Here is a 26,880-nt window from a genome sequence, read left to right as displayed (position 1 = left end):
AGCAATGTAAGACTAATTTATCTGTCTTTCTTTTGTATAAACAGTTAACTATAAATACGTGCTATTGTATTGTAAGTGCTATTTTTTTGCCATTTTATGTTATAAGAGATACATGTGTACAATTTCTACTCATCATCTCAATCAACTCAAATGATGATCAAATAATGGAGACGAACATTATAACTGGGCACATGTGGAATCTATAGAAGTGGCACAGATAAGTGGCACCATTTGCACAATCCTATTAGTGCTTAAACAAATGCAAAGCACACAAATAAACGACACTATCAACGGGTGCGATTCATTCCCTGTGAAATCCCCCCCTCAGACTTCCTTGTATTCACTCCAGTGCCATGGCAACGCAGATGGGATGACAGTTGCATAATCATTGGGATATGTGAGTATTATTCATTTTCTTTATCTGCCTCTTCTCTGTCTTGCACTTCAAATTCTCGTTTCCATTTCACACTAGCGAAAAGCTTTAGCAGACCTCCATATTCAATTCCAGTTGATTATAGAAAAGGACAACTAGGATGAAGTTATGCACAAAAATAAATCCACGGTTATAAACGTTTTTTTTTTTTCTCACCTTCCAGTCGGGTGGCAGTTGAGCCCCAAATCCAAGCGCAGGAAACATTTTGTCCCTGTGGACGAGAAGTGTGAATAAGAAAGAGTGAGATTTTTGCACCGCTTTTGTGGCCATATGTAGACCTTTAAAGTGTGTTTTTGTTAAAAAAAAAAAAACACTGTTACATACGTGTCATAGTCTTGGATGATCTGGCCTACAGCCCAGATGGCCGACAGATATTCATTGCTGCCCATTGGGTTGATATAATGCAGAGACGACGGCTCCCTTGGGCTCCCATTGGATGCTGTGAAGTCGATGCCAACCTGGAGAAAACACACATACACAATATAATGCATGCCAATTGGGCTGGTCTATTAAAAAAATACAAGCAGCTGTTAGTACGATGCATTTCATAAGCTTTCCTGTCAGTTAGCGGGGCATCAAAGCTCATAGCTAAAGGCGATGTTGTTATCACCCAGGGAGGCTGAAGCGTCAGTTCTGCTCAAGCTGAGATCTGATAGCTCGGTCCTGTGGCAGTCATGAACCAGCAGACATGCAACACGCTTTTTTTTTTTACCAGTGCACAGCTAACCTTGCTAAAGCACACCTAACCACTGGATGATCGCTTCCCCTGAGGCTGAAAACAGCTTAATGATGGAAAAGGAAAGGGAAGAGGGTGGAAATGATAGGACGAAGGGAATAGGAGGTGACAGAATGAGGGTGCCCTTTATTGTAGTCGTCCTCACATAGCCTGTCATGGCCTCCGGGTGACCGAGCTGTGAAGTTTAGCACATGAGCATAAACCGAAGTGATGTCTACTATATTTTCCTCTGGTGTGACTGTTTCAACTGGTAAAATTCTCATTTTTGCTGAGAGTATCTGTCTTGCAGTAGATAACTATTGGGTTGTGGAATATACAATACACCCTCCACACTTTATTTTAAAAAATGGGGTGCATCTAAAATAGCTCCTTATCTGTTAAAAAAAAATGTTCAGTTAATGAACAGTATTTAATTTTGGGATTCATGTGTGCTTTGCATTATTAAAGCTTGATCTAAGCTTAATCAGCTGTTTAATGTAAATGTTTGAGCAAAATGTGGCCTTTTTTTAGCATTTCTTAGTAGTTTGAAACAATATAATGGTCATTTAAATTACTGTACAGAAACCGGTAATGGCCTGCCAGTACTTTTTGGTTGTTTTACAGTATTTTTTTTCCATGTCTAATTTTTCATACAATATATAGCTTCAAACTGCAAAGCAAAAAGCAACAAGAGTCACTTTGTTAAGCTGTAAAGTTCAAATTCTAAAGATCTCAGATCAAGTTTCCATAATGCAATTTTAAAGTGAAAATAAACTGAAAACTGAATCATGAGCTACGAGGAAAAGTTAATTAACATTTTTTACAGTGACTTGATGATTTCCTTCTTATGCAACATCAAAACTGGTATTTATAAACATCAATTTTTGAATGCAACTTATAATAATGAAGTTCACTCCTAAATTAAAATTCTGTGATCATTTATTGACCTTTTTTCAAAACTCGTATTGCAACAAATTGTTTTCTGATAATCAATTAATCTAATGACTGAATAATTAACTAAGCACTGATTTTTTCACGTTACTTAAAGGTGCTGTATGTACGTTTTTGACTCTTCTAAATAACATAAAAATGTTATTTAAGAATGTTTGTCTTGTGGGAAACAGCGTATTTCGTTCATTCAGTCAGAAAGGCTCTCAAAATGTACGTCCGTAACCAAAATGTAGCAGACTCAGAAATGAGACGCAGATTCAGAGTTTTACATGAGGTAGTTATTAATTTAAAAATAATATAAACATACAAATGTGAATTTTAGACGAGCAGGTTACATAGTAATCCGGTGTCCTAACAACATGCTGCATGACGAGATTTGCAGTGATAAAATTCAGACTGCTTAAACAGGAATTTGGCTATTTGTACCAGATGAAACTCGATAGAATTTTAAATACAGCCATTCAGAAACACAGAATAGTGCACTTACTGCATTTCAACAAACAAATGGTAGGGTTTATAACAATAATAATACATATAATATAATAATTAATACATATTAAACCTCTTTAACCTTATTAAATGTATACGCTGAATCACTCATATGTGTTGGCTTCTTGTAAAGTTGAATTTCAAATGGTTTGTTTTATTTTCAAAATCTGAGGTAAACTATCTGCTGCTGCTTTCACTAGTATGCCAATAAACGTCATGTAAAATGGCATTCAAACTCACATTATTAGCATTAAACACTGAATAAAGCACATGAGGTGTACCAGAGGTGATCATTGTAATTTTTCTGCCGTTCCTAATATATCAGGTGGTGGTTAAAACAAAAACTCCTTTTAATATGGAAACAGGCACACTTGTTTATGTCGTCAATCTGGATACCTGCGCTTGTGTATTTTGAACAAGGTGTGCAATACCTAGTACAACCACTGGGTGTCAAACTTACATACTGCACCTTTAAGTGTCTTTCGAAAGTTATTTGGTTTATGAAATGAGATATTCCGAAAAGAAAATCATGTCAACATTTTTTTTTTTTTTGAGAATGTTGACTTATCACATGTCCGTTCATCTGTGAAAAGTAAGAGATGTTTTGTTCCCCTCTCCTCCACAGTTTCATAAAAATGTCAAAATGTTAATTTCTGGGTGACCTGTTCATTTAAGAAGTACAGCTCAAAATAAGATTATGCAACTGATGCAACTGATGACTAAAAGTTTGGTATCTGAAAAATAGCCCACAGACCTTCCCTAATTCTTCCTCCAGAATGTACTTTGCAGTGTTCTGATCTACTGATAAAAACCTAAAGCCGTTCTCTGTCTTCAATATAAAGAGAAATCATCTCTTCTGAATGCTGCATTCAGGAGACTGTTTGCCCACTGGTGACCCCTGAGCTTGACCGGCTTTATAAAGATGCTGGCAGCGCTTGGTAAACTGCTGCACATGAACAGAAAACAGAGATCACAGCTGAAAAAGATCTCACCTACCAGCACACTGGAACCTCTAAGACCAATAGAGAGATTTTAGTCAGGAAAGCAGTAAATGTCCTAAGTCACAAATTCATGCTGAAACTACCCATATTTTAGCTAGAACTACCAGGATATTAAAAAATATATATATATATATAGAGAGAGAGAGAGAGGAGCACATGCTTATGATTGATCATGTCTTGATCATGATTCACCAATCAGATGATTCCTAACTCACTATAAATAACCAGAGTTTCTTACTTCAGTAATCTTCGTCTTGAAGAATCCCCCTTCCACCCCTACTCCTCCTCCTCCACCCCTACTCCTTTCCCTTATAGGGTGGCACGGTCACCCAGTGGTTAGCACTGTTGCCTTACAGCAGGAACGTCACTGGTTCAAGTCCTTAAAATGCTAGTCGATGTTTCTGTGTGTCTTTCCATGTTCTCCCCATGCTCACTTGGGTTTCCCCTGGGTTCTCCGGTCTCCTTCCACAGTCCAAAGACATGCATCATAGGTGAATTGACCAATCCAAATTGCAACTATAATCAAACTCTATTTCAGCAGTATACAGTTGAAGTCAGATTTATTAGCCCCCTGTTTATTTTTCTCTAATTTCTGTTAAACAGAAATTAATAACTGACTTATTTTATCTTTGCCATGATGACAGTAAATAATATTTGACTAGATATTTTTCAAGACACTTCTATACACCTTAAAGTGACATTTAAAGGCTTAACTAGGTTAATTAGGTCAACTAGGCAGGTTAGGGTAATTAGGCAAGTCATTATATAATGATGATCGGTTCTGTATACTATCAGAAAAAAAATATATCTTAAAGGGGCTAAAAATTTAAAAAACTGCTTTTATTTTAGCTGAAATAAAACAAATAAGACTTTCTCCAGAAGAAAAAAATATTATCAGACATACTGTGAAAATTTCTTTGCTCTGTTAAACATCATTTGGGAGATATTCAAAAAAGAAAAAAAAAATCAAACGGGGCTAATAATTCTGACTTAAACTGTATGTCTACATAGCAATCCCTAATTTGTCATTTATAAGGGGGGAGTTTTCTGAGGGAACCCTGGGTTCGAGGATATTATGAGTTCAGGGCTTTCTCCCGGGACAGCTTTCCAAAAACGTTTTAAAATCAATCATCAGCTAAGTGTGAACTCTTGAATTAAAATATACTGAATTAATGTGATGTAATGTCAAGCAAAACAAAGTTCATTTTGAGTTAGGAAAGAGCTTGAAACATTCTCTCCAGCTAATAAACACCTTTAAACTACCATTGGTCAATGGCGATTATAAAATGTAGATGGGCTTTAAGTGTGTGTTAGTATTAAGAGGAAAGCCCATATATGCAAGCAAGTTGAAGGATTTGCATGTGAATATATGTTTATCATAGCCAGTGGAACTGGGTAACAATAAGGTAATACCCCCAAATCCAACCTTACCATAATTTTTTCCAGCAATATTGACATAATTTTCTTAGCTATATTAGCTTAAATATAATTTGCTGATGGAGGTACAAAAACACAAAACATTTTCATACAAATACTTTTTCCCTGACTCAAGAGTCCAATGTCTCCAATGTAAATAATCTTAAACTTTAAGAATAAAGATTACAAAATATTTTTTGCAGATTTTCACCCTAAAGAAACTATTGTAAAATAATAAGGTTCTTTCTTCATTTAGATGTTTTCATAGAACCATAAGTGCAAAAAAAAGAACCTTGATTTAAAAAGAAGTGTATTATATATCTATAAAAGCAAGTAAAGGTAATCTGGACAAGTTATGTGGCTTCTGGGTTAAAAAAAATCTAGCAATTTTTTTAGAATTGTGAGAATTGTTTATGCGTTCCATGCAATTATAATGGGATTGTAATTGCATGAAACAAAATAAATTCTCACAATTCTCAAAAGTGTTTTTCACAGTGATGTCATACAATATCCTTTTTTAGGTCCTCAAAGAACCTCCTGGTGAAAAGTTATTCAAAGAACAATTTTCATTATGTGTTATCATTGTGGTCTGGTGATGTTAACGGCTCTTCAAGGAATCAGCCATACCAATAAAGAACCTTGATTTTGAAGAGTGTGAAGGCTTATGATTATCTGCAGAGCAACAAACAAGCGTGCATCATAAGTTGGCGTCACACAACAAACAAGATATCAAAATCACTTTCCTTTGTTTAAAAGCTTCTCTCGCTTTCTCTCCCTCTGTTGTTTTTTACATCCCCCTGTCTCTCTCTCTGTCTTTAGTTTCAAATGAGAGACATGGACCTCTACACTGCAGCACACTGTAACTATAGCAACCTGTGAATTTCACTCACTTTCTGTATCATTTCTTACCAATCACACTGGTGAAGGCAATTGAGTCACATAAAGAACCCATATATAGAGTCTGTTCAACTGGACAGTGCATGGGAAAAAAACAGGCTTTTAGCGTACCGGAATCAACAAATTTGACTTCCACTATTAGCTCCTCAAAAATCAATGATGTAAACCATACAATTCTGTCACTTCACGTTCTGATTGCGTTCTGTCATTGAGGTTTTCAGATTAAATTTTCATCAGTGACAGAATATATTTCTGAAATCATCTGCATACAAATGATGCTTCTGCATTTTGCATGCATGAACCCCCCCCTCCCCTCCAATATCTGACAAGAACAAAGATTTCAATTCCAGAGGTGACGTTATCATACTCACAGTAAACATGAGTTGACAGCCACCCAGAATGTAGTCCAGGAAGGAGTAGTCTCTTGTAATCTAACAAAAAAAAACGACACACACGTCTTATATTCATATAAGCACATCACATAAGCCATCCTTCCACAAAGGTTGAAAAATGGTTCATTTGAAAATTTAGTGAGAACAACTGAGTCATGTTCTGTTTTAATGCCTGAATCCATCATAGGGCTGATTAAATGGTGACGGTGCAGGAGTGACAGGTGTTTTGTGCTGATATTAATACATGCTATTTAAAGGGGATTTAGCACTATAAAACTAATCTGTCCTTACAGAGAAGCTGCAATTAAAGACCCTTTTATTTGTAATACAATTGTAATTAAATAAGCCGGAACATGGAAGGTGCTTTAATGTGCAAGCAGAATGTATTTAATCATTTCTTTTGCCTTGTGAATAGTGAATGTGTCACCATTCTTTGTTTCTTATGTCCTTACCTTGCATGACTTCAGAATTATGATTCCCGAATTTTTGTAACTCTTTTTTTTCTGCTTCTTGGGATTAATGCATTCAAACTCAACCTGTGAACGGAAGGTACTGTGTTACTATTGTGCAGGATAAATAGTTTCTGTATGTATTAGACAATGTTGACAACATTAAATAGTGTTTTCGTAAATACATGTACATATTGATTGTTATTCATGTCTAAAATGATTTATATTATTTCAGTAATTTGTATAACATATCTTAGATATATCTTAGAACATATCCCCAGACAGTTTTGAGGAAAAAATTTTAATGTAATAATTATAATCATAAAAAAAGAAAATCCAATCAAACACATTTCACATTCCACAACTTCAGACTTCAAAAGCTTCTTCAGATATCGCAAAATTAAGCAGATTATTTCCTTATTATGTATGTGAGTTTTTTAAGAGCCAAACATGTTATAAGGTTTCTTAACCAAAGTCCAATGGAGGGGCAATTAACATTTATCCAACACAGAACAATACATCATCTTGCTGGTATTAAACACAAATTTATTCCAGTAATTTGGAATTTTTGCATAAAATAGTAAATATTTGCCATAAAAAAAAACTTATTTTGGTGAAGAATTAAAACAAATAATACCTGTTAATATACACTCATTGGCCACTTTATTAGGTACACCTTACTAGTACCGGGTTGGCCCTCTTTTTGCCTTCAGAATTGCCTTAATCCTTTGTGGCATAGATTCAACAAGGTACTAGAAATATTCCTCAGAGATTTTGGTCCATATTGACATGATAGCATCACGCAGTTGCTGCAGATTTGTCGGCTGCACATCCATGATGCAAATCTCCCGCACCTCGTCCCAAAGGTGCTCTTTTGGGTTGAGATCTGGTGACCCTACCATCCGAATGTCATAGTAGAAATCAAGACTCATCAGACCAGGCAACGTTTTTCCAATCTTCTATTGTTCAATTTTGGTGAGTCTTTGTGAATTGTAGCCTCAGTTTCCTGTTTTCAGCTGACAGGAGTGGCACCCGATGTCGTCTTCTGCTGCTGTAGCCCATCTGACTCAAGGTTGGACGTGTTGTGCATTCAAAGATGCTCTTCTGCATACCTTGGTTTTAACAAGTGGTTATTTGAGTTACTGTTGCCTTTCTATCAGCTCAAACCAGTCTGGCCATTCTCCTCTGACCTCTGGTATCAAAAAAGCATTTGCACCCGCAGAACTGCCTCTCACTGGATTTTTTTTTCCAGACCATTCTCTGTAAACCCTAGAGTTGGTTGTGTGTGAAAATCTTAGTAGATCAGTAGTTTTTGAAATACTCAGAGCAGCCCGTCAGACGTTGGTGTCTGCCATGCCATGCCACATTCAAAGTCACTTAAATCACCTTTCTTCTCCATTCTGATGCTTGGTTTGAACTTGTCCTGACCATGTCTATATTTGCGTTAACGAGCAGTTGGACAGTACCTAATATAGTGGCCAGTGAGTTTAATAAATAATAGATCAGCTTTCTATACAATATAATAAATACAGGGTTTCACACAATTCATTCATGTTGTCCCAGAACAAATCGATTAAGTTAACATATTTAAGTAGACTCAACATAAAAAATATAAGGTGTCCCAATAAAATCTCAAGAATTGTGTTGTTTTAGCTCATTTTAAATAGGTAAATTGAACAAGCAGTAAAAATAATTATTTGAGTTTATCTAGTATTATTATTTTAAGGACTCTCTTAAACAAAGCTGAGACACAAAAATGAGACATGATCTATTCTGAAACAAAAATCCAAGTATCAGCATCATCTGTGAGTTCTAGAGAGATCATTCATCTGAAATGCGAACACAGAGGGGTGACAATCACTGCGGGAGCTCAATTACTTTACAACATGACACGAAATACATCATATCTCTGAGCAAAGGCTGTGCAGCAGAATGCCAGTACCTGAGTGAACGAATGTTTATTAGTACACTAAGTCGTTCTCCAAGAGAACATTTAAACGTGTTCTGCCAAAGTGTGACTGGCAACGCACAATGCATGTTCTGGTAAACAAGGCAGCGGTAAAACAGGAGCGATTTGCATCTCAAAAGAGCCAGTTACTCTCTCTGTTTCTCCCTCCCACCTCTTTTCTCCTTCTCCCTCTGTCTCTCCCTCTCACTCACTAATTCTCAGCTTCATTATGCCAGATAATGAGGCATAGCTAGTACTCACATAGTATTCTGGCGCAAGAGCGGCAGGCGTTAATGTGAGCCAAGCTTTTACTTCACGCGTTTAGTTTCTACATTGTGGAAATTATGAATCTGCATGGTGTTAATTGCAGACTAGCCCACCTCCACTCCGTTCTCTGCTTCGCTCATCTTGGTCACGGAGGTCTGAAACTCGCCGATGAAATCATGGCCTCCGTCGTTGTCGTAATCGTAGCACAGCACCTGTGACATCATATATTTACAGTGAGTTGTGACAATGTGGCTCATTGGGACATAAACAGACTTGACCAAGAGAAAAATCAAAACTGCTTAGTAGGTCTTCGAATACTGTATGTAATGTAATGTAATGTGTATTTATATAGCACATTTATTGTGTATAGTCACACACCCAAAGCGCTTCACAATCATAAGGGGGGGGGGTCTCTCCACACCACCACCAATGTGCAGCATCCACTTGGATGATGCAACGACAGACACAGGACAACGGTGCCAGTGTGCTCACCACACACCAGTTATAGATGGAGTGGAGAGGCAGTGAGCCAATTCGGTGGATGGGGATGATTGGGACAAGGCAGATAGAAGGAATTTGACCAGGACACCAAGGTTACTACTCTTTAACAAAAAGTGCCATGGGATTTTTAATGACCACAGAGTCAGGATCTCTGTTTAACATCTCATCCGAAAGATGGCACTCCTGACAGTATAGTGCCCCTTCACTTTACTAGGGCATTAGGACACACACAGACCGCAGGTTGAGTACTGCCTGCTGGCCTAACCTAAACCACTTGTAACAGCAACCTAGTTTTCCCATGTGGTCTCCCATCTAGGTACTGACCAGGCTCAGCCCTGCTTAGCTTCAGTGAGTAACCAGTCTTGAGCTGCAGGTTGATATTTGCTAGTAGGTCTTTGAATATTGAAGTTAAGTGAAACATGGACCTAATATATATGTTTTGATTTGATTTGTTTGCTTTTTTAGCTAAGCACAATGTAAGCATCATTATTTGGTATTATTATACATATATAATGTTTTTTAGAAAACATGAAACAGATTTGTTTCTGAATTCTTTAATTAAATTTCTTAAAAAGAAAAAAATGTAGTAATATAAATGAACAAATGTATTACGCATAATATTCAAATATGACATGAGATGTGTTTAAATTAATTTGTGCCCCTACTAACAGCAGCATATGGCACTGAAACTTTTGTATTAATGCATTATAAAACAACCATGGATTCAATCCATGGGAACACACATGCTGATAAGATGTATACTTTGAATACACTGTAAATCACTTTCCAAAGCATCTGGCAAATGTATACTGTAAATGTAAATTTTGCTAATTGGGGACAAATAGTGAGTAAGGGGCCATCTGTTAAAATATATATATATGCTCACTGCTTTTAAACTAACTGAATTTTTGATTGGACACATGTAAAAAAACAGTCAATAATTTTACTTCAAACCGTAACTATGAGTTCTTTTAAGCTATTTCAATATTAAAGTTTTCCTTTTTGGGATCACAGTCTCCAATATACCCCAAAACACATTCATTGTGTTTAATAACACTTTAGTTTAGGTCACAATCCATACTATTAACTACTGGCTTATTACCAGCATATTATTAATTTATTATCTATTCATTATTAGTTATAATGTATGATCTTATTCTACATCTCCAATCCTACTTAAAACTGAAACCCAACTTCTACCTCACCAACTATAAATAAACAGCTAACTAGAAGTTTATTAACCCAGGAGTGCTAGTCAATAGTTTGTTCATCATTTTTCTTCAACGTACTCCCTTATTTATCAGGAATCGCCACAGTGGAATGAACTGCCAACTATTTCAGCATGTTTTACGGAGTGGATTCCCTTCCAGCTGACACCCAGTACTGGGAAACACCCATAAACACGTATTTACATGCACACTTATGCACTACGGCCAATTTTGTTTACCCAACTCACATATAGTGCATGTCTTTGGACTGTCAGGAAAACCAAACCACCTGAAGGAAACCCATGCCATTCAAACTCCATACAGAAATGCCAACTGACCCAGCCGGGACTCGAATTAGCGACCTTCTTGCTGTGAGGCAACAGTGCTAACCACTGAGCCCTCGTGCTGCTGTTAATGGTTCAATACAGTGAACTGTGCACCAAACTGAAGTGTTGCCATGAATTCTACTGAGATTTTTTACACACATCCTATAAAACTGGACAGTAAAAGACAACAACTTCATAGAAACAAACACACCTTGATGTTTCTGTCCACATCTCCATTACAAAGTGAGATTAGAGGCACTGTGAAAGGCTTCCATACAGGATCCAGAGTGTTCTTAATGACCTAATATCACACACACACAGGCAATTATTATTCTTTTCATTAAAAGAATGGATCTAGTCTAAAATACAAGCTTCACATCTGATAAAACAGCAGTAATAAATAGTCTACATAAATGAGAATATCACCAACACTGTATCTATTTAATACCTTACCTCTGTTCTGTGAACCATCATCCATTTCCCATCATCCCCTTGTTTGTGGAACTCTAAATAAGGGTCTGATTTACCAAAAAAGTCCTGAAAAACAGCCACAAACAAAATCATTATCTTCTTTCAACGAGTGCTTTTGTGAAGTGCTTGAATGGCTATCAAAAGCTCTTAACTCACCTTTTTATCCAGCTTCCTCCCACACATGGTTAGGGTGATTATTCTGTTGTCTGATAACTCCTGCGCTGTTATCTAGACCAAACCAAGCAGATCGTGAAGCTCTCGTACAAACTCTATCAATGCATATGTCAGTTCTGGTGTGCTATGTGGGATCTTACTGTGATGGCCCCCTTCCCTGCCGGCTTGCCATTAGCCAGAATCAGTGGTCGATGCAGCTTCTTATTTGACACGATCTAATACAGAACAGATGGCCCAATAAATGCACAAGTAGAGGCGATACAGAAAGCTAATTTATCATAATTATGATCATAAATGCTTATGGTAATTACTTGAGATTATCTAATTAGGGTGATGCCAAGCAGCATATAGCAGATTGACCTGAGATTTTAGACATCACTTGGAAATACTTTGTTTAACTATATTTACTTGTGTTTTAAAGTATGGATTTGAGTAAAATGGGAACATTTGTTGCATTAATAATGTCTGATTAAATTTTTTTTTAACAAACAAATGATGTTTATTCCACCACATACTGCTTTCTTAACTTTCATTGGACAAAAACATCAATACCGCCTTTTCAGAAAGAAACCATAATACTTTTTTAATGATTTTAACACCCCATTGAAGCTCTAGATAACAACATTTTCCTTATACATTACCATAAAGACATTTTTTAAATAGTTTCTTATTTACTCCATAGCAGTAAGTAAAATGTTATTGATTAAAAAGTGCTACTGTACCACTCCCAATGTGCAGGTGAACTCGCCCAGAAAGTCGTGTTCATAAAGCTGAGAGCTGCATTTGTCCTCATCAAACATGGCAAATTTTAGCTTCTGGACCTCCTCAAAGTGGTAATCCACTTGAAATTTTACCCCAAATACTGGATTCAGGTTATTAATAGCCGTCTCTGTTCGAGCCAGCTGAAAAGACATAAAAAATAGAATATGTTTTTTGTTTAATTTTAAAAAAGGGTCAAGAAAGATAACAAGAAGTTATACATTATTAAACATTTTTAACTGGTGGAGAAGTTGTCATATAAGATTGACATAACTATAAACTATTTTTACATACAAAAGAGCACATGATATGCACATATCAGTCAGATGAGTGAGAGGAATTTGTTGCTTGTACTGATACTATATATACATATTTACTATATATTTCCCAAATGTTGTTTAACAGGTTCAGTAAATTTTCACAGTGTGTCTGATAATATTTTTTCTTCAGGAGAAAGTCTTATTTGTTTTATTTCGGCTAGAATAAAAGCAGTTTTTAATTTTTTAAAAACCATTTTAAGGTCAAAACTATCAGCCCCTTTAAGCAATATTTTTTCGATAATCTACAGAACAAACTATCAATATACAATAACTTGCCTCATTAGCCTAACCTGTCTACACTGTTAGAAATAAATACGCGAGCTGTCACCTGTGGTGGTACCTTTTTTTAAAAGGTACAGTACACATTTGTACTTAAAGGGTTTATATTGATACCTCAAAAGTATATATTAGTAGCTAAAAAATGTAAAAGAGATCACTTTTGAACTTTTAAGGTACTAATATGTACCCTTGAGATATTTATATGGACCTTTTAGGTACAAATTTGTACCTTTTGAAAAAGTACCACCCAAGTGAATGCTGTGAAAACTTCTTTGCTTTCTTAAAGGTCATTTGGGAAATATTTAAAGAAGAAAAAAAATCAAAGGGGGGCTAATAATTCTGACTTAAACCATATATATATATTTTTTTTTCTCTCTCTCTCTGCAGAAACTGTATAAATAGATACCAAATTGTATGGCAGTCCTTTGTATTTGCCCCTTACACTGTGGTTCATTCTTTCCAGTGCAATATAAAGTAAAGTCGCAAGATAAAATATGACAAATATGACATTGAGATATTTTTACAATTAAAGTTACAAATGTACTTTTTGTGTGCCTGAATGCTTTAAACTCGCTTGAAATGCATTTAAAGCACATGCAAATCATGAAGTTTCACTCTCCTATGGTTATACTTTGCAATGACTCAAGTGATAAGATTAATTTACTGAATAAATGAATGTTATCACTTTTTTCCAGAAGATTTTAATCACCTCACATTACCAGATACAGTGAAAGACTGTTCCTTTAGGTTTTTGGCATTTTAAACATATGCCTGGGATGTTTGGCTTAAACTTACTTAATTTTCCAGGTTTGATGAAAGTACAAACAGAGGATATGTTATTAAAAGATTGCACATCTATCCTTGAAGTCATTAGACTTTTTTACAAGATGCAGCAAATGATTGGGTTTATGTGTACACAATTACACACTCAGGACTGACATGAATAAGATGACATAAAGCCTATATTTATGAGGTCCAGACAACATTTCCAGGTGCTGATAAACCAGGAGTTTCTTCTCTTTTTTTTACTTTTTAAAAACAGTAGCCTTTTTTTAAATTTTATAAGCACATTTTAATTTAAATGTTCTTAATAATAGGAACTAATATGCATACGCTTTAGCTGCTTTACTGGACCTAATACGCTACTGTATTTCAATACTGCTCATTCTGGTGGTACTTGCAAAGACAACTTTTTTCTGAGGTGGTACTTGATGATAAACGTTTGAGAACCACTGAGATAAAATATTCCACTATTTTATAATATTTTCAAGTCTTTTTTGCCATTCTAATAAGTTTTTTTTATTACAGTGATTTACAATATGTAATCATTTGTAAATTTCAAAGGGTTTCTCAATAATTAGTTTTTATTGTAATAAAAAAAATTAAGAAGGTGCTAAAATGATAATAACAGTCATTTTAAAAAAGCATAACAGCAAGTGAGCATAAATTATAGTTGGGACAAATCTATATAGTTAAATACAAGGTTATATTTATAAAGTAAAAAAGTGCTCCATATTTCAAATATTATTAAATATATTTTTCCATTTTACAGTAATGAAAATATTATATTGTATTTATTATGAACAGTGATAACAATACTGGTATATACAGATGATTAAAACATGAAAGAATTTTGGGACAGCTTCTTTTTAGTATTTATCTGCATTTACATTTATTCATTCGTGATCAGTGTTCTAAATTTTTAAACACCATGTTCTAGAATGCATTTTAGCATGCATTTATCTACCACAAGCGCATTCCTTTGTTTGTCTCTTGCTGTTTCCATGGCTACAGTGTGTGGTAGAAGAGTGATTTTGTGTGCTGGCCTGCCCTACTGACCAGTGACTCTGGCCTGTGATGATTGAGCTCTAAAGGCACAGTCCCATAGAGAGCTCAGACACTGCAACCTAGTTTGCTCATCAGTTCATTCGCTTTATTTGATGTTCAAAAAGATTTCTTCCTGTTTTGCTTCCTACATGCCATCTTTTTCAGTTTTCCACACTATCAACTTGTGCATTTGTCTCAAAGGATATATGTTGCTTTCTAAGGCTCCCAAGAGGCTTCTCAGTGATATGTTTTCAGTGATAAAAATTCAGATGAGTTTTCCTTTTCTATGTATGTATTAATAATTAATAATATTATAAAACATGTATATATGTATATATATTAGGGGTGTAACGATACACTCAGCTCACGATACGATGTGTATCACGATATAATGTTCACGATTCGATATGTATCACAATATTTGGAATAAAAATTGAAAATTTAACTGAAATGCAAATTTTACCAAGTAAACTATTTTTTATGTATTTCTTTTGTTTCAACTTGTTAAACTGAACCTTCTTTAAGAAAATAAATTAAACAGGCCTGTCTCTGGAAAATAAAACTATTTAAAAACTTCTTAAAAATATTATTAAAATGACAGAGACAAAATTAAGGAACAATTTAAGTAAAGGTGCAAAAAATAAGCTTTCTATTCAATTGAATTTAACAGTAAGAGCTTAAGGCTTTGCTTGGTCACTTGCGTTTTTTGTGTGTGCAAAAAAAAATCCACATTTTCAGGTAATCAGCAGTTCTATAAGATAATCCTGAACTTATGTGTATCTGTCTGAGAGGTTTTTATGGATGGCTGTCTTCATGTTGGGCATGATGAGTGACAGGGTGGCCGTCTTTTCATTAACTTACACAGGACAGTCGTGGCTCTTTTCAGCAGTTTAGGCAGGTTTACTATTTCTTCGGCGTCGCTGATGTCGGCGCTATCAAGTGTATCATGTTGACGTGCATTTTTGTGTACCTCTGTACTCAAAAGGGTTAATGCTCATCGTAATCATAACTCTAAAATGTGATATGATTGTTTAAATAATGTGTACGTTTTCGGTTTCATTTACACTGCTAAGTGCTGTTCATACTTCCCACGCGGCTCCTGAACGATCACTCTGTTCCACAAACTGAATGTTGTTTACTACGTTATTAGTCACAACCTGCAGGTTCTGTTCACTGAAGCAGACGCGCGCGTATGGCAAGCCGTTTTAGCATTTAAACCTTTGTTCTGACTATCCATAAATATATTTAATTCATATTTAATTAAATTCCTTTAGAGATATCTCTAATTATATTTTGACTAGTCGAATTATAATTATGACTGGTCAAAATATAATTAGAGATATCTCTAAATATATTTATGGATAGTCAGATCAAATGTTTAAATGCTAAAACGGCTTGCCATACGCGCGCGTCTATCATAGTCCGCCCTCTGTAGTAACAGCTCACGTCTTGTGTGATTTTGCGGCCACCAATACATCATTATATGAAGACAGAATGATATTTTAGGATGAATTGTACCTTATAAATACAGTATGTGACTCTTTCAACACCATTAGGAGGTATCCATGTCGCTGTGCAAAGTATGTAAATCACTGTGAAGACTTTAAAACTTAGGATGTTTGACCCAGTATGCGTGTCAAAAAGCTGAGAAGTCTAAAGCAATGACTCTACAACCGAAATGTTGGCAGACGTCTGATTTTGAGAGGATGGGCTATCCTCTATTTCAACTCCACTCATCTTGGTCTGCTAACATTACTGCTGCTGCAATCTGAAGTCACGTGCGACAGCAGGTGGAACGTAGCTCACGTGCAAACAGCTCAACTAATAAGAGAAAACGGACGTCATGTCGGTAATCAAATCGTCATAACGCCACGATGCATATCGAGACATTTTTGCATCGCAATAAATTGTACAACGATAAATCGTTACACCCCTAATATGTATATATATATATATATATATATATATATATATATATATATATATATATATATATATATATATATATATATATATATAATTTCTAAATCTTAATCTCTAATCTTATATCTTAATTAATCTGCATGTGAATCTTTTCTCTCCAACTCATCAAGTTTAGTTAAAGGTTAACTTGTAATATCCACAATACTCTGTGAAGGTAAACACTTTATATCACTTCTCCTTACCTCCACCCAATTGCCGTCCACATCATGGAAAAGAACACAGAATGGGTCTGATTTTGATGCTACGTCGCGGTCCAGCAGGTTAGCACCACAGACTGAGAGCTCCACTTTTGTGACGCAGTGCTGGGGCCCTAATGCAGGACCCACATCGGGCCCCGAGCCCAGAGTATAGGCCATGGAGAAGGGAGTACCTCCTCTCCTACACCCTGGGGATTACAAAACAGTATTACTTTATTTACAAAACTTAAAAAAAAAATTATTAAAATAAACTTAAAAACGTGATTTACACATTATCCCTTATTAACTGCAAGTTAATAAAAGTTCGTCCTACTTTAAATTAGTGACCTTAACTAAATATGTAATTACACTGAAATTAATCATTCGTTACAATGTACTTTCTGTAATTACAAATTTAATTGCACTGTTGTCTCATCCCTTACACCTTTAACTACCCATACAACCAAATCTGTTCCCTAACCCTACCCGTATCCCAGCTCAAGCGGATCAGAAGTGTTCTGCAATACATTATTAACAAAAGTACATTCTATTAATTTTTTAATGCAAGTACATAGTAGTTACAGCTACTTAATATAAATTGGGAACAAATTGTCTACTTTAATGTTTTAAATAACTTTTTTTTATAAAATGGCAAAATATGCATGAAATCACGTTTTATTGTCATTTAGCATACTGTATGGATAAAGCACAAAAACCATGTTAACTTCTTTTTTTCCCTGTCAGGGTAATTTTTTCCAAAACAAATTTTTAGGACATGCAAATTTAATATAATTTTAATGCCAAATATAAGCTTTTTTACCAGTATTCTCAGACTTTTGGACCCCACTGTATCTCTCATGTCTAATTCTCAGCATTATGCAAGTAATTTCTGCCATATAAAACGTACTGTTTAATAGTGATAAACATAATTACAAAAATAAACAACAATAAAATATCGTGCTTAATCACAAAATGTGCTAGAAAATATCCATCTTTTTAACAAGTAAAAAGTTTTATTGTAACAAATGTCTGTTTCAGATTTTTTGCTGTCAAATCATGTTTCGTCAAGTAAGAATATACATTTGAAGGCAACATTATTGTCACAGTATTTCCTATTATATTTTTTTGTCTGAAGAAAGTCTTATTTCTTTTAGTTTAGCTGGAATAAAGAAAGTTTTTAATTCTGTAAATAATTATTGACAATCATTTTAGTCCCCTTAAGAAATCTTTTTTCATTGGCTACAGAACAAACTACTCCTAATAATCTTACCTTCAACTATGTATATAAGTATTGTCCTTTTTTTTTTTTTTTAAAAATCACAACAGTATTAACTGCATACCAGAGTCAACGGCAGAGCGTTTCTTCAACTTACACTTATTTTTGCCATGAGTAGTAGAGATGTTGTTGCCAGACACATGTAAATCATACTCTCTTTCTTCCAGTTATAAGTATATTACTAACGGCATTAACTCTAAAATAATACACTGAAATTAAGCCAATGATTAGATGTACAAGAAACCACTAATAATCAATTCCACTGAAAAAATAAAATAAAATAAAACAGTAAACCTGGATCTTTGCATTGCACTGCTTCCTTTAACCATTTTTTTTTTGGTAATAACTGCATGGTCCTCTAACAGAAAGCTCCTTAAATCAAGAATAAACCCGAAAACACTGTATGATTTGCACACGCAGACACACACGCTCACAGAAGACGAGCGTCACACCACGACATGAGGAAAACAGCGAGGGCTCTTGTTGCTTAGATACTGATGTACCACTGTCGCTTTCTGTGTTAATGTCACAAACCACAATTAGGCTGTGACCACCATAGACGAAGCACGAGTGAAAATTACTTTACACAATCACAACACATCACCTGTAATGTTACAACTAATCATGCTAATGAGAGGAACTGGTTGATTTGACTGTGCACAAATGTATGTAAAAATGTAGATTAGTCAACTTTCTGTACAATGGAAGTAAATGGGGCAAAGACTTTAACATACAATTACTGTAATTGTTTTTATAGTAAATCACTGTAAAATTCCACAATAAAAAAATAGTTAATTGGTTTCCTTAATATAAACGTTGAATACTATAATAGGTCTAATGGCACACTGTTTAACATATCGTTTTAAACGTTTTTTAAAGAAGTACGAAATGTAAACTGACATTACCAAATGTGTCAGAGCTCACATTTATGAGATTGTTCGTTTTACTAAATATGTTTGTTGGTGTTTTAGTTTTAATTGTTAGTGATGAATATTAGGTTATCACTTGGCCAACAAATACACTTACACAAATACATTTCAATAAACATGTACACATAGACATCACCTATATGTTATTAAACTGCAGGTTAACTATGTTTATAAATAATAACTTGTATCTGACTGTATGTTTGATTGTATTGATACAATAATATGCACCTTTTGTAAAGCTGCTTTATAAATATTGGGAATAAAAAATAGGAATACTTGAATTAAATTGAAATGAAGTTAGGGTTTAATAGACAATGAAATGTACATCTATGGAAAAATTAAAGAGACCACTTGAAAATTCAGTTTCTCTGGATTTATTCAGTGTGGTTTATGAGTAAAATGTTATTATTTGTTTTATTCTATAAAGCTGTGATAACTTTCCTTCCAAATTTCAAGTTAAAATGTTTTCATTTAGAGCCTTTTTTTTCCAAAAAACGACATGTGGTCAGAGTAAAAAAACAAGTGTTTTCATTTGTTGCAACTAACAATCAAATATTCCACCAAAGATAACTCTTCTGAAATTAAAACATTGCTATTGTCGTAAAATCAATATAAACATATATAAACCTTTTTGTTATTTCATGCTAAATGGCAACATTTTATTTTAACTTGGAGATGTTGCGATTGATTGGCTGGCGATCGGTATTAGCTGATCAAATTTCACAACTGAATCAGTACTCACTGATCTGGCCCATTTCATGAACTGATTGCAAGTGTTTGTTTACAATCAGAGAAAGATGCATGTGCGTGCCTGGGTTATACATCAGCAGCGCTACAACCCATGAGCAGCGTTTGCAAATTGCATTTTTCCTACCATTTTTTTTAATCTGTTTTATTTTATAAAGCTGCTACTGGCCATTACATGTAAGCAAAATAAGGGAAACTGTTCTCATGTAATGCCTAAGTTATATAAAGTCGATGCCTAAGTCGATCACCATGGCAAGAAATCAATACTCAGCATCTGCCGCAAAAATCCTGATCGGAGCATCCTTATTGGTTTATGGAATAAAATAAAAAATTATTTTAATATACAAAATATAACTTGATTTTCAATTGCTCTCTTCCTTTTCTCAGCTATATGTCTTTATTGTGACTAGAAAAATTAAAAGTTTCTATATTTCTGGCAGTTTTTTTGTTTTCTCAACAATTTTTTTAACAGTGTACTCATCGTTTAAGACATATAGACAAGAGGTTAACACTATGTGTTAATAAGATTACAGTCAGTAAATTTATGCTCATTTTACAACCTTTTTCAACCTCACACTTTGTCAACACAGCACTATAAAGCTCAAAGCTATAAAATAGTTGCATAAACTGCATTACACCCTAAATAATAAACACAATTTAACAGAAGAATTAATGAGTAGGTGTTTTATGAACAATTTAGGACCCTAATCACATCACTTGCTTCACAACAGTCTTAAAGTCTGATATTTGAAAGAAAATCAGAAACAAAACAAAACGATTTGGTGCAAACTTGCTATTTTTGACAACACAAACTTATTCCTATGCCAATGAGACAAAAACTCACCTAAGTTTGAATCCCAAAATGGCATCTTTGCGTTTGTAAGGTTGCTGTAATTCTAAATGAACTCCACACTCAAATAACCATTATATAGTGTGGCAACTTTTCCAGCCATTCCCAGAATAATGACACGCTCCACATGACTGTGATGTCATGGAAAAACGAACACACAGTCTCAACACTATAAGTAAAGTGCACAACTGGATGAGACGTGTGGTTTGTGCAGCGTCAGAAACTCCACAAATGAGTAACCTTCCTCTTAAGCTTTCTGGTGTAATCTGTGTTGTCCATAAAATCATTCAGTATCCTCCTAACATCAGTCCACAAACACATATCCGATATGACTTAGCCTAGATTATCATCAACTTAGGTTGATTCATTACTTAGATAACACACGGTTAGGCAATAATGTGTAGAAAACATTAAAGTGGAGAGCTGTAATCAAATATGACAGTAGGTGCTATGGTTTTTGATCCATTTACATGATTATATTACTTATATCTATAGTCTTAGTGAATCATACAGATTGCAGAAATAAAACAATCTTCATTTTTATTTTGATTGCTCAACCATGAAAATCATCAGACTGCACCAATGACTATTACATTATATTATATTATATTATATTATATTATATTATATTATATTATATTATATTATATTATATTATATTATATTATATTATTCTTTCATTCATTTTTTTGTCGGCTTATTCCCTTTATTAATCCGGGGTCGCCACAGCGGAATGAACCGCCAACTTATCCAGCAAGTTTTTACGCAGAGGATGCCCTTCCAGCCGCAACCCATCTCTGGGAAACATCTACACACACATTCACACACACACTCATACACTACTAATACTATTCCAGCATATGTTTTACGCAGAGAAGGATACCCTTCCAGCCGCAAACCAGTACCAGAGCACCCGAAGGAGACCCACGTGAACGCAGGGAGAACATGCAAACTCCACACAAAAATGCCAACTGGCCCAGGCCTAAACCAGCGACCTTCTTGGTGTGAGGTGGCAGTGCTAACCACATAGTCACCGTGCCGCCCTCTAAAAATTAGATTATATTTCTTATTTTGATGTCTGAATCAATAAAAATTTGTCTAAAGTGATTTTATATATCTAGGAAAGGCAAAAATATTAAATACAAGTAAAATGTCTCATGCTTCAAATCATTTTAGAGAAAGTATAGGTGAAATTATGTTATTCAGTGTAATAAATATATTTATGTAAAAATTAAACAACACACATATTCTGAGCTGTACTTTACATATAAACAAACAAAGAATACATTTTAATTAACAAAATTAAGGAGTATTGTGTGGTTACAATAAGGGATTTTTGCTGGATATATCAATTTGTTTCAATTGTGATACTGAATTGCATTTTCACTTAATTATGTTAGGATTTGCTCCATAAATAAACTGAATTTAAAGTTGAATTACACCACATTACAACATAACAACCAATAATTAATAATAATATTTATTAGATTCCTAATGTGATTTGAAAGCACTTTGGGTGTATGGCATTAAACACACATTAAATACATAAATAGATTCATTCATTCATTTTCTTTTCTGCTTGGTCCCTTTATTAATCCGGGGTCGCCACAGTGGAATGAATCGCCAACTTATCCAGCACATTTTAACGCAGCGGATGCCCTTCCAGCCGCAACCCATCTCTGGGAAACATCCACACACACTCAGACACTACAGACAATTTAGCCTACCCAATTCACCTGTACCGCATATCTTTGGACTGTGGGGGAAATCTGCGGCTCCAGGGGGAAAACCAGCGAATGTGCGAAATATTTCAGCCCAAGTTTGCACACAAAAAATGTTTAATATCTTGCTTGTTTATTTAAAATAAGCTTAAACAACACAATTCTTGGGGACAACATAATTATTTTATGTACAATCCACTTAAATTTGTTAAGTTAGCGTAATTGATTTGTGTTGAGACAACAGGAATGAATTGTCTGTATCCCTGAATTTTTTTACAGTGCATATACCAGTCGACTTGTGCTAAAAAATGTTATTGCTCAAACAAAGCATAATTGGTATAAAATTAATTATCATAAATAATTTCACAAAAATATAAGCGTCACTTCTGTCTTTGAAATTACTGAAGTTTGATTAGAGATTTTGAGGTGAACTAAGGTAATCACATGCTAAACTTGAACTTTACCCTAAAGGTAAACTAAACACATAATTTTGTGGTATATTATTATGTTCAGAAGCAGTGCCTTTTGCAGAACTCCAGATGTAAATCACACATTTAGAGATTTTCTAGGGATTTTATCTTGCAACATAATTACATCGCTTCCCTTTCATACTTCCATTCATCATCTTCATCATGTACAATAGTGTGCAAAATAGCAACAGAGAGAAAGATCTAAGCTACATGATGTCAATTCACTCTTCTGATGTTATTGAATATACATTCATTAAAAAATACTGATTGTAAGTTTTACATTTTGGGATTCATATAGTTAGTAAACAAACTGGGTTACATGTTCAACTGCAATTTAAAGAATGCATGACTATATTTACAAGGTATTTACAAATATGTGACTTTTTAGTGCAGTTTATGCAACACCAGTTTTGCTCAACTGCCAACCACATATTCGCTTAAATATTATACAGTGCGACATCCTGTTTACTCTATGATGAGGTGACAAACCATTGAGCATTGAGAAAAAAGTTTATAATGGCTAACAGGACAATATGAATGGAGGCTGTAGCGGATGTAGCAGTTGAATATTAGTCAACTTCCCAAAAATAATTATCCTTTTTTTTTTAACCAGGATCTAATGTTGTTCAAAAATTAAATTAAATGCAACCCAATTTAAGAAAAACTTGCATACACATATAGTAGGCTGACCATGTTATTCAATTTAAATCCAAAAATCTATTGCTATCATACTTTTTTTATGTATGATTATTTTATTACTAAAGCAAAACAGTCAAGCATGTTTTATAATATTAGTATTTTTTTAACTGTTGGGGTTTAATAATGTTAGTGCATTATACTAAATGCATGCATTACGTTTATTTAAGTTCATTAAATATAAGACTTTGTATAAAACTTTATGCAAATTTATACATTTGTACAACCAACAGGAATAGATTGAACTCAGGTAAACTCGTTGTTGTTTGTTTGTTGCATTAGGGTGGCCCTTTTTGCCTCAATTCATGATTTAAAGATGACATTTCAAAGAACTTAACATGTTTTGCAAATGTATTTTATAAAGGTTTATCATGTTGATCATCTTTACGCATTTCTTGACGCAGTTGTGTTAACGTTCGGAGTCCGGAGGCTTCTGTTATAAGGCAAAATTATTAATCGCATATATGGCTTGACTGTTTGTTGTTTTCATAAGCGTGCACACCTGAACTCTTTATGCTAATCGTACTTCCTTTCAGATGTTAAAAAGTAACACCCTTCATGTTTGTGTATGGTAATGAATACTTCATAAAGTCACTGTATAACTCATTAACTCACCTCTCGAAGCAATGCGCAGCCTTACTTTTCTTCAGCGTCTTCTGTCGTTATTTGTAGTAATGTGGCAGCAGCTGTGCGCTTCAAAATGTCTGTGGGTTGATTACACTATCCATCCAGATAATAATATATGCCAGTTATGATTTATCAGATGGTAAACGACGTTAAAGAGGAAGAAAGTGCTTCCCGCGCGTGCAGACTTCCAGAGTCGCGCGCTCAATGAACCAACAGTTGTGTAGTTTTCACAGCTCTGAACTCCGCCCGTGTGCACATCTGTCATTACAGAGCTCGCCTGTTCTTCTCAACGATGCCACCGCCGGGAAGAGCTTAATAGGGAAAAAAAGGTGGAAAGCTAGTAAATTAACACGTGTTTTACGTTTGTGCCTTTTTTATCTTGATGGATTTTTGCTAGAGCGCGGACGCGCGCAAATGTTCTGGAGAACTTGAGAGGGAGAAAAAATCTTTTGGTATATTTTCATATGTAGCCAATTACAGTGAATAAAACAAACACGTGCTTTGGTCGTTGTTGATTTCAACCACTTCAATCAAATTTGATTTTAAAATATTAACAAAAGGCTGAGACTGATAAAGAAGCAGAGACTGATGAAGGATCATTTTTGAGATTGAATTGACGAAGTCACTGTAAGCATAGTTGTTGACAGCTATACACACTGGACGCTTTTTTTCTGTATTATTCTATACATCATCCATGTTATCATGATTGGCATGTGTGGTTTAATCCAGGTGACCAGCAGTTTTTAATGAACACACACAAGTCTATAGCGATCCACATCCTTAGCATTGATGCTGTACTGCCATCTAGCAGTGATACAGTAGTGTGCATTATGTTTGAGAAAAGGGACACTTTTTAAATACTTCCACTACACAGAGATTTTGTCACTACTTACTTCCACGTCTTTATAAACCTTTTTGAGTTTGTATCTTCTGTGCACCACAAAAAAAAAAAAATTCAAAAGCTGAAAACCTGTAACCATTGCTCATGCCTAGTAGGAAAAACAAATCTCATGGAAGTCAATGCTTTCTTCAAAATAACTTCCTTTTAGTTCAGCAGAATAAACAAGTTTAAAAAGCTTTGGAACAAGTGAAGGGAGGGTAAATTAACGATTTTTCATTTTTGGGTGAACTATTCAAAGAGATACTTCACTCAATATTAAAAATTACTTCATTTATTTCCCCGTATGTGATTCTAAATGTTTATGGGTTTATTTCGCCTGTTAAACAACATAAAAGAAGATATTTTGAAAAATGATGGTTGCTGGCACCAGCTGACTTCCACAGTAGGAGGAAAACATTACCATGGATGTCAATGAGTGCCAACAACCAGCATTTTTCCCATCAAAAGCAACAAGTTGACTTTAATTAAAACAGATAGTAAACCTGCTGTAACTTGAAACTGTAAAGTTGACTAAACTTAATTTTTATAATTATGCAGATATGTAATTTACTTTAACTTAAAGCAACTAGTTCACACACTTTTTAAAGTAAAGTCAACTAATCGCTTTCAAAGATTTTGAAATGTATCACTATACACTTTTTTGGTACAGCTTATTAACACAGATATCTAACTCTGTGCCTTTAGGCATGTAGACTTGGTCATGACAGTATGTTTCTAGTTTTGATAAACCCCTTGTTGGTGCCAGAGATGAGAAGAGAATGACTTGAGTGGTTCAGCTGATTGAAAGTCAACCGCTCGTTTTAACCGAGGCCTGCAGAAGAGCATCTCTGAATACACAACATATTAAACCTTGAACCGGATGAACAACAGCAACAGCAGAGTAAGATGCGATGTGATACAGTGCTGTGGGATATAAATTGGTGGCACATGTTTGCTAAACCGGTTTCTTGAACATTTAAGTGAGTTTAACATTAAATGGCCTCTCAAGTTACCAGATGTCAGCCCAGTAGACCCCTTTGGGATTTACCTGGAACGGAAAAACACATAGTGGATGTGCAGCCAGCAAATCTGCAGCAATAATATGGTGCAGCCATGTCCATACAGAACAAAATTGTTTACAAAACTTTGTTGAATCAGTTTTAAAAAGCAAAAAGAGGCTCCACTTCACGTTAGCAAGAAGCACCTACTGTATTATGACAAAAATGAAAATGTACTTATTTACAAATTGTTTCCAAATCTTTATGAGTTCCTTTCGTGTGTTTAACACAAAAGAATATATTGAAGAAGCTTGGAAAATAATGGAAATGTAAACATCGACTTCCATATTTAGAAAAACGTGGACTATTTTTCAGAAAATTACTTTACTAATATAATATCTTTATTTTATTTTAGAATATTGTTTTGTGTTCAGCAGAAGAAAAGAACATGTTTGTGACATTTTTATTAAAATTTTTTATCAGATGTTGATTGTTTGATTTGGGGATTGTTTTGTCTGGGTTATGTATAATTGTATATGGTGTGTGGGTTGTTTTAAAATGTGCTATTCGCAAAAATAAGAAATCCATGACAAAAAAACAAGCTTGTGACAAGTGAAGAGTGATTAAATGATGACAGTTTGATGAAATGTGCAGTTTTGGGTGAACTGTTACTTTAAAAAAGACTGTTTTAATATAAAGTAGCC

At 34.6% G+C, this 26,880-nt stretch overlaps 1 protein-coding gene and 1 long non-coding RNA gene across 5 annotated transcripts in view; one reads left to right on the top strand and one right to left on the bottom strand.

The window, feature by feature from the left end:
- cpne2 (copine II) overlaps positions 1 to 24,535 on the bottom strand; it is a 40,523-nt gene extending 15,988 nt beyond the window's left edge. For 2 of the 4 annotated variants that reach the window (XM_087292314.1, XM_087292312.1), the window contains exons 1-12: positions 24,287 to 24,535; positions 16,989 to 17,191; positions 12,361 to 12,540; positions 11,779 to 11,853; positions 11,621 to 11,692; positions 11,447 to 11,530; positions 11,205 to 11,294; positions 9,072 to 9,170; positions 6,747 to 6,830; positions 6,274 to 6,333; positions 758 to 891; positions 590 to 644 (exon numbers count right to left, since the gene is read on the bottom strand). In XM_087292314.1, the coding sequence (XP_087148440.1) occupies positions 590 to 644; positions 758 to 891; positions 6,274 to 6,333; positions 6,747 to 6,830; positions 9,072 to 9,170; positions 11,205 to 11,294; positions 11,447 to 11,530; positions 11,621 to 11,692; positions 11,779 to 11,853; positions 12,361 to 12,540; positions 16,989 to 17,162 (1,107 nt within the window). In that variant the 5' untranslated portion in view covers positions 17,163 to 17,191; positions 24,287 to 24,535. 4 annotated transcript variants of the gene reach the window in all.
- LOC147839700 (uncharacterized) lies at positions 16,902 to 20,835 on the top strand. The gene is made up of 2 exons (XR_015514893.1): positions 16,902 to 19,198; positions 19,570 to 20,835. It is a non-coding gene; the product is annotated as an uncharacterized LOC147839700 (long non-coding RNA).
- Positions 24,536 to 26,880: the final 2,345 nt, after the last annotated feature.

Source organism: Danio rerio, chromosome 18, assembly GCF_052040795.2.
Source record: "Danio rerio strain M-AB ecotype USA chromosome 18, GRCz13ab, whole genome shotgun sequence".
Lineage (NCBI taxonomy): Eukaryota > Metazoa > Chordata > Actinopteri > Cypriniformes > Danionidae > Danio > Danio rerio.
The sequence above is the reverse complement of the archived record's forward strand: the minus strand, read 5'-3'. Positions and strand labels throughout refer to the sequence as shown.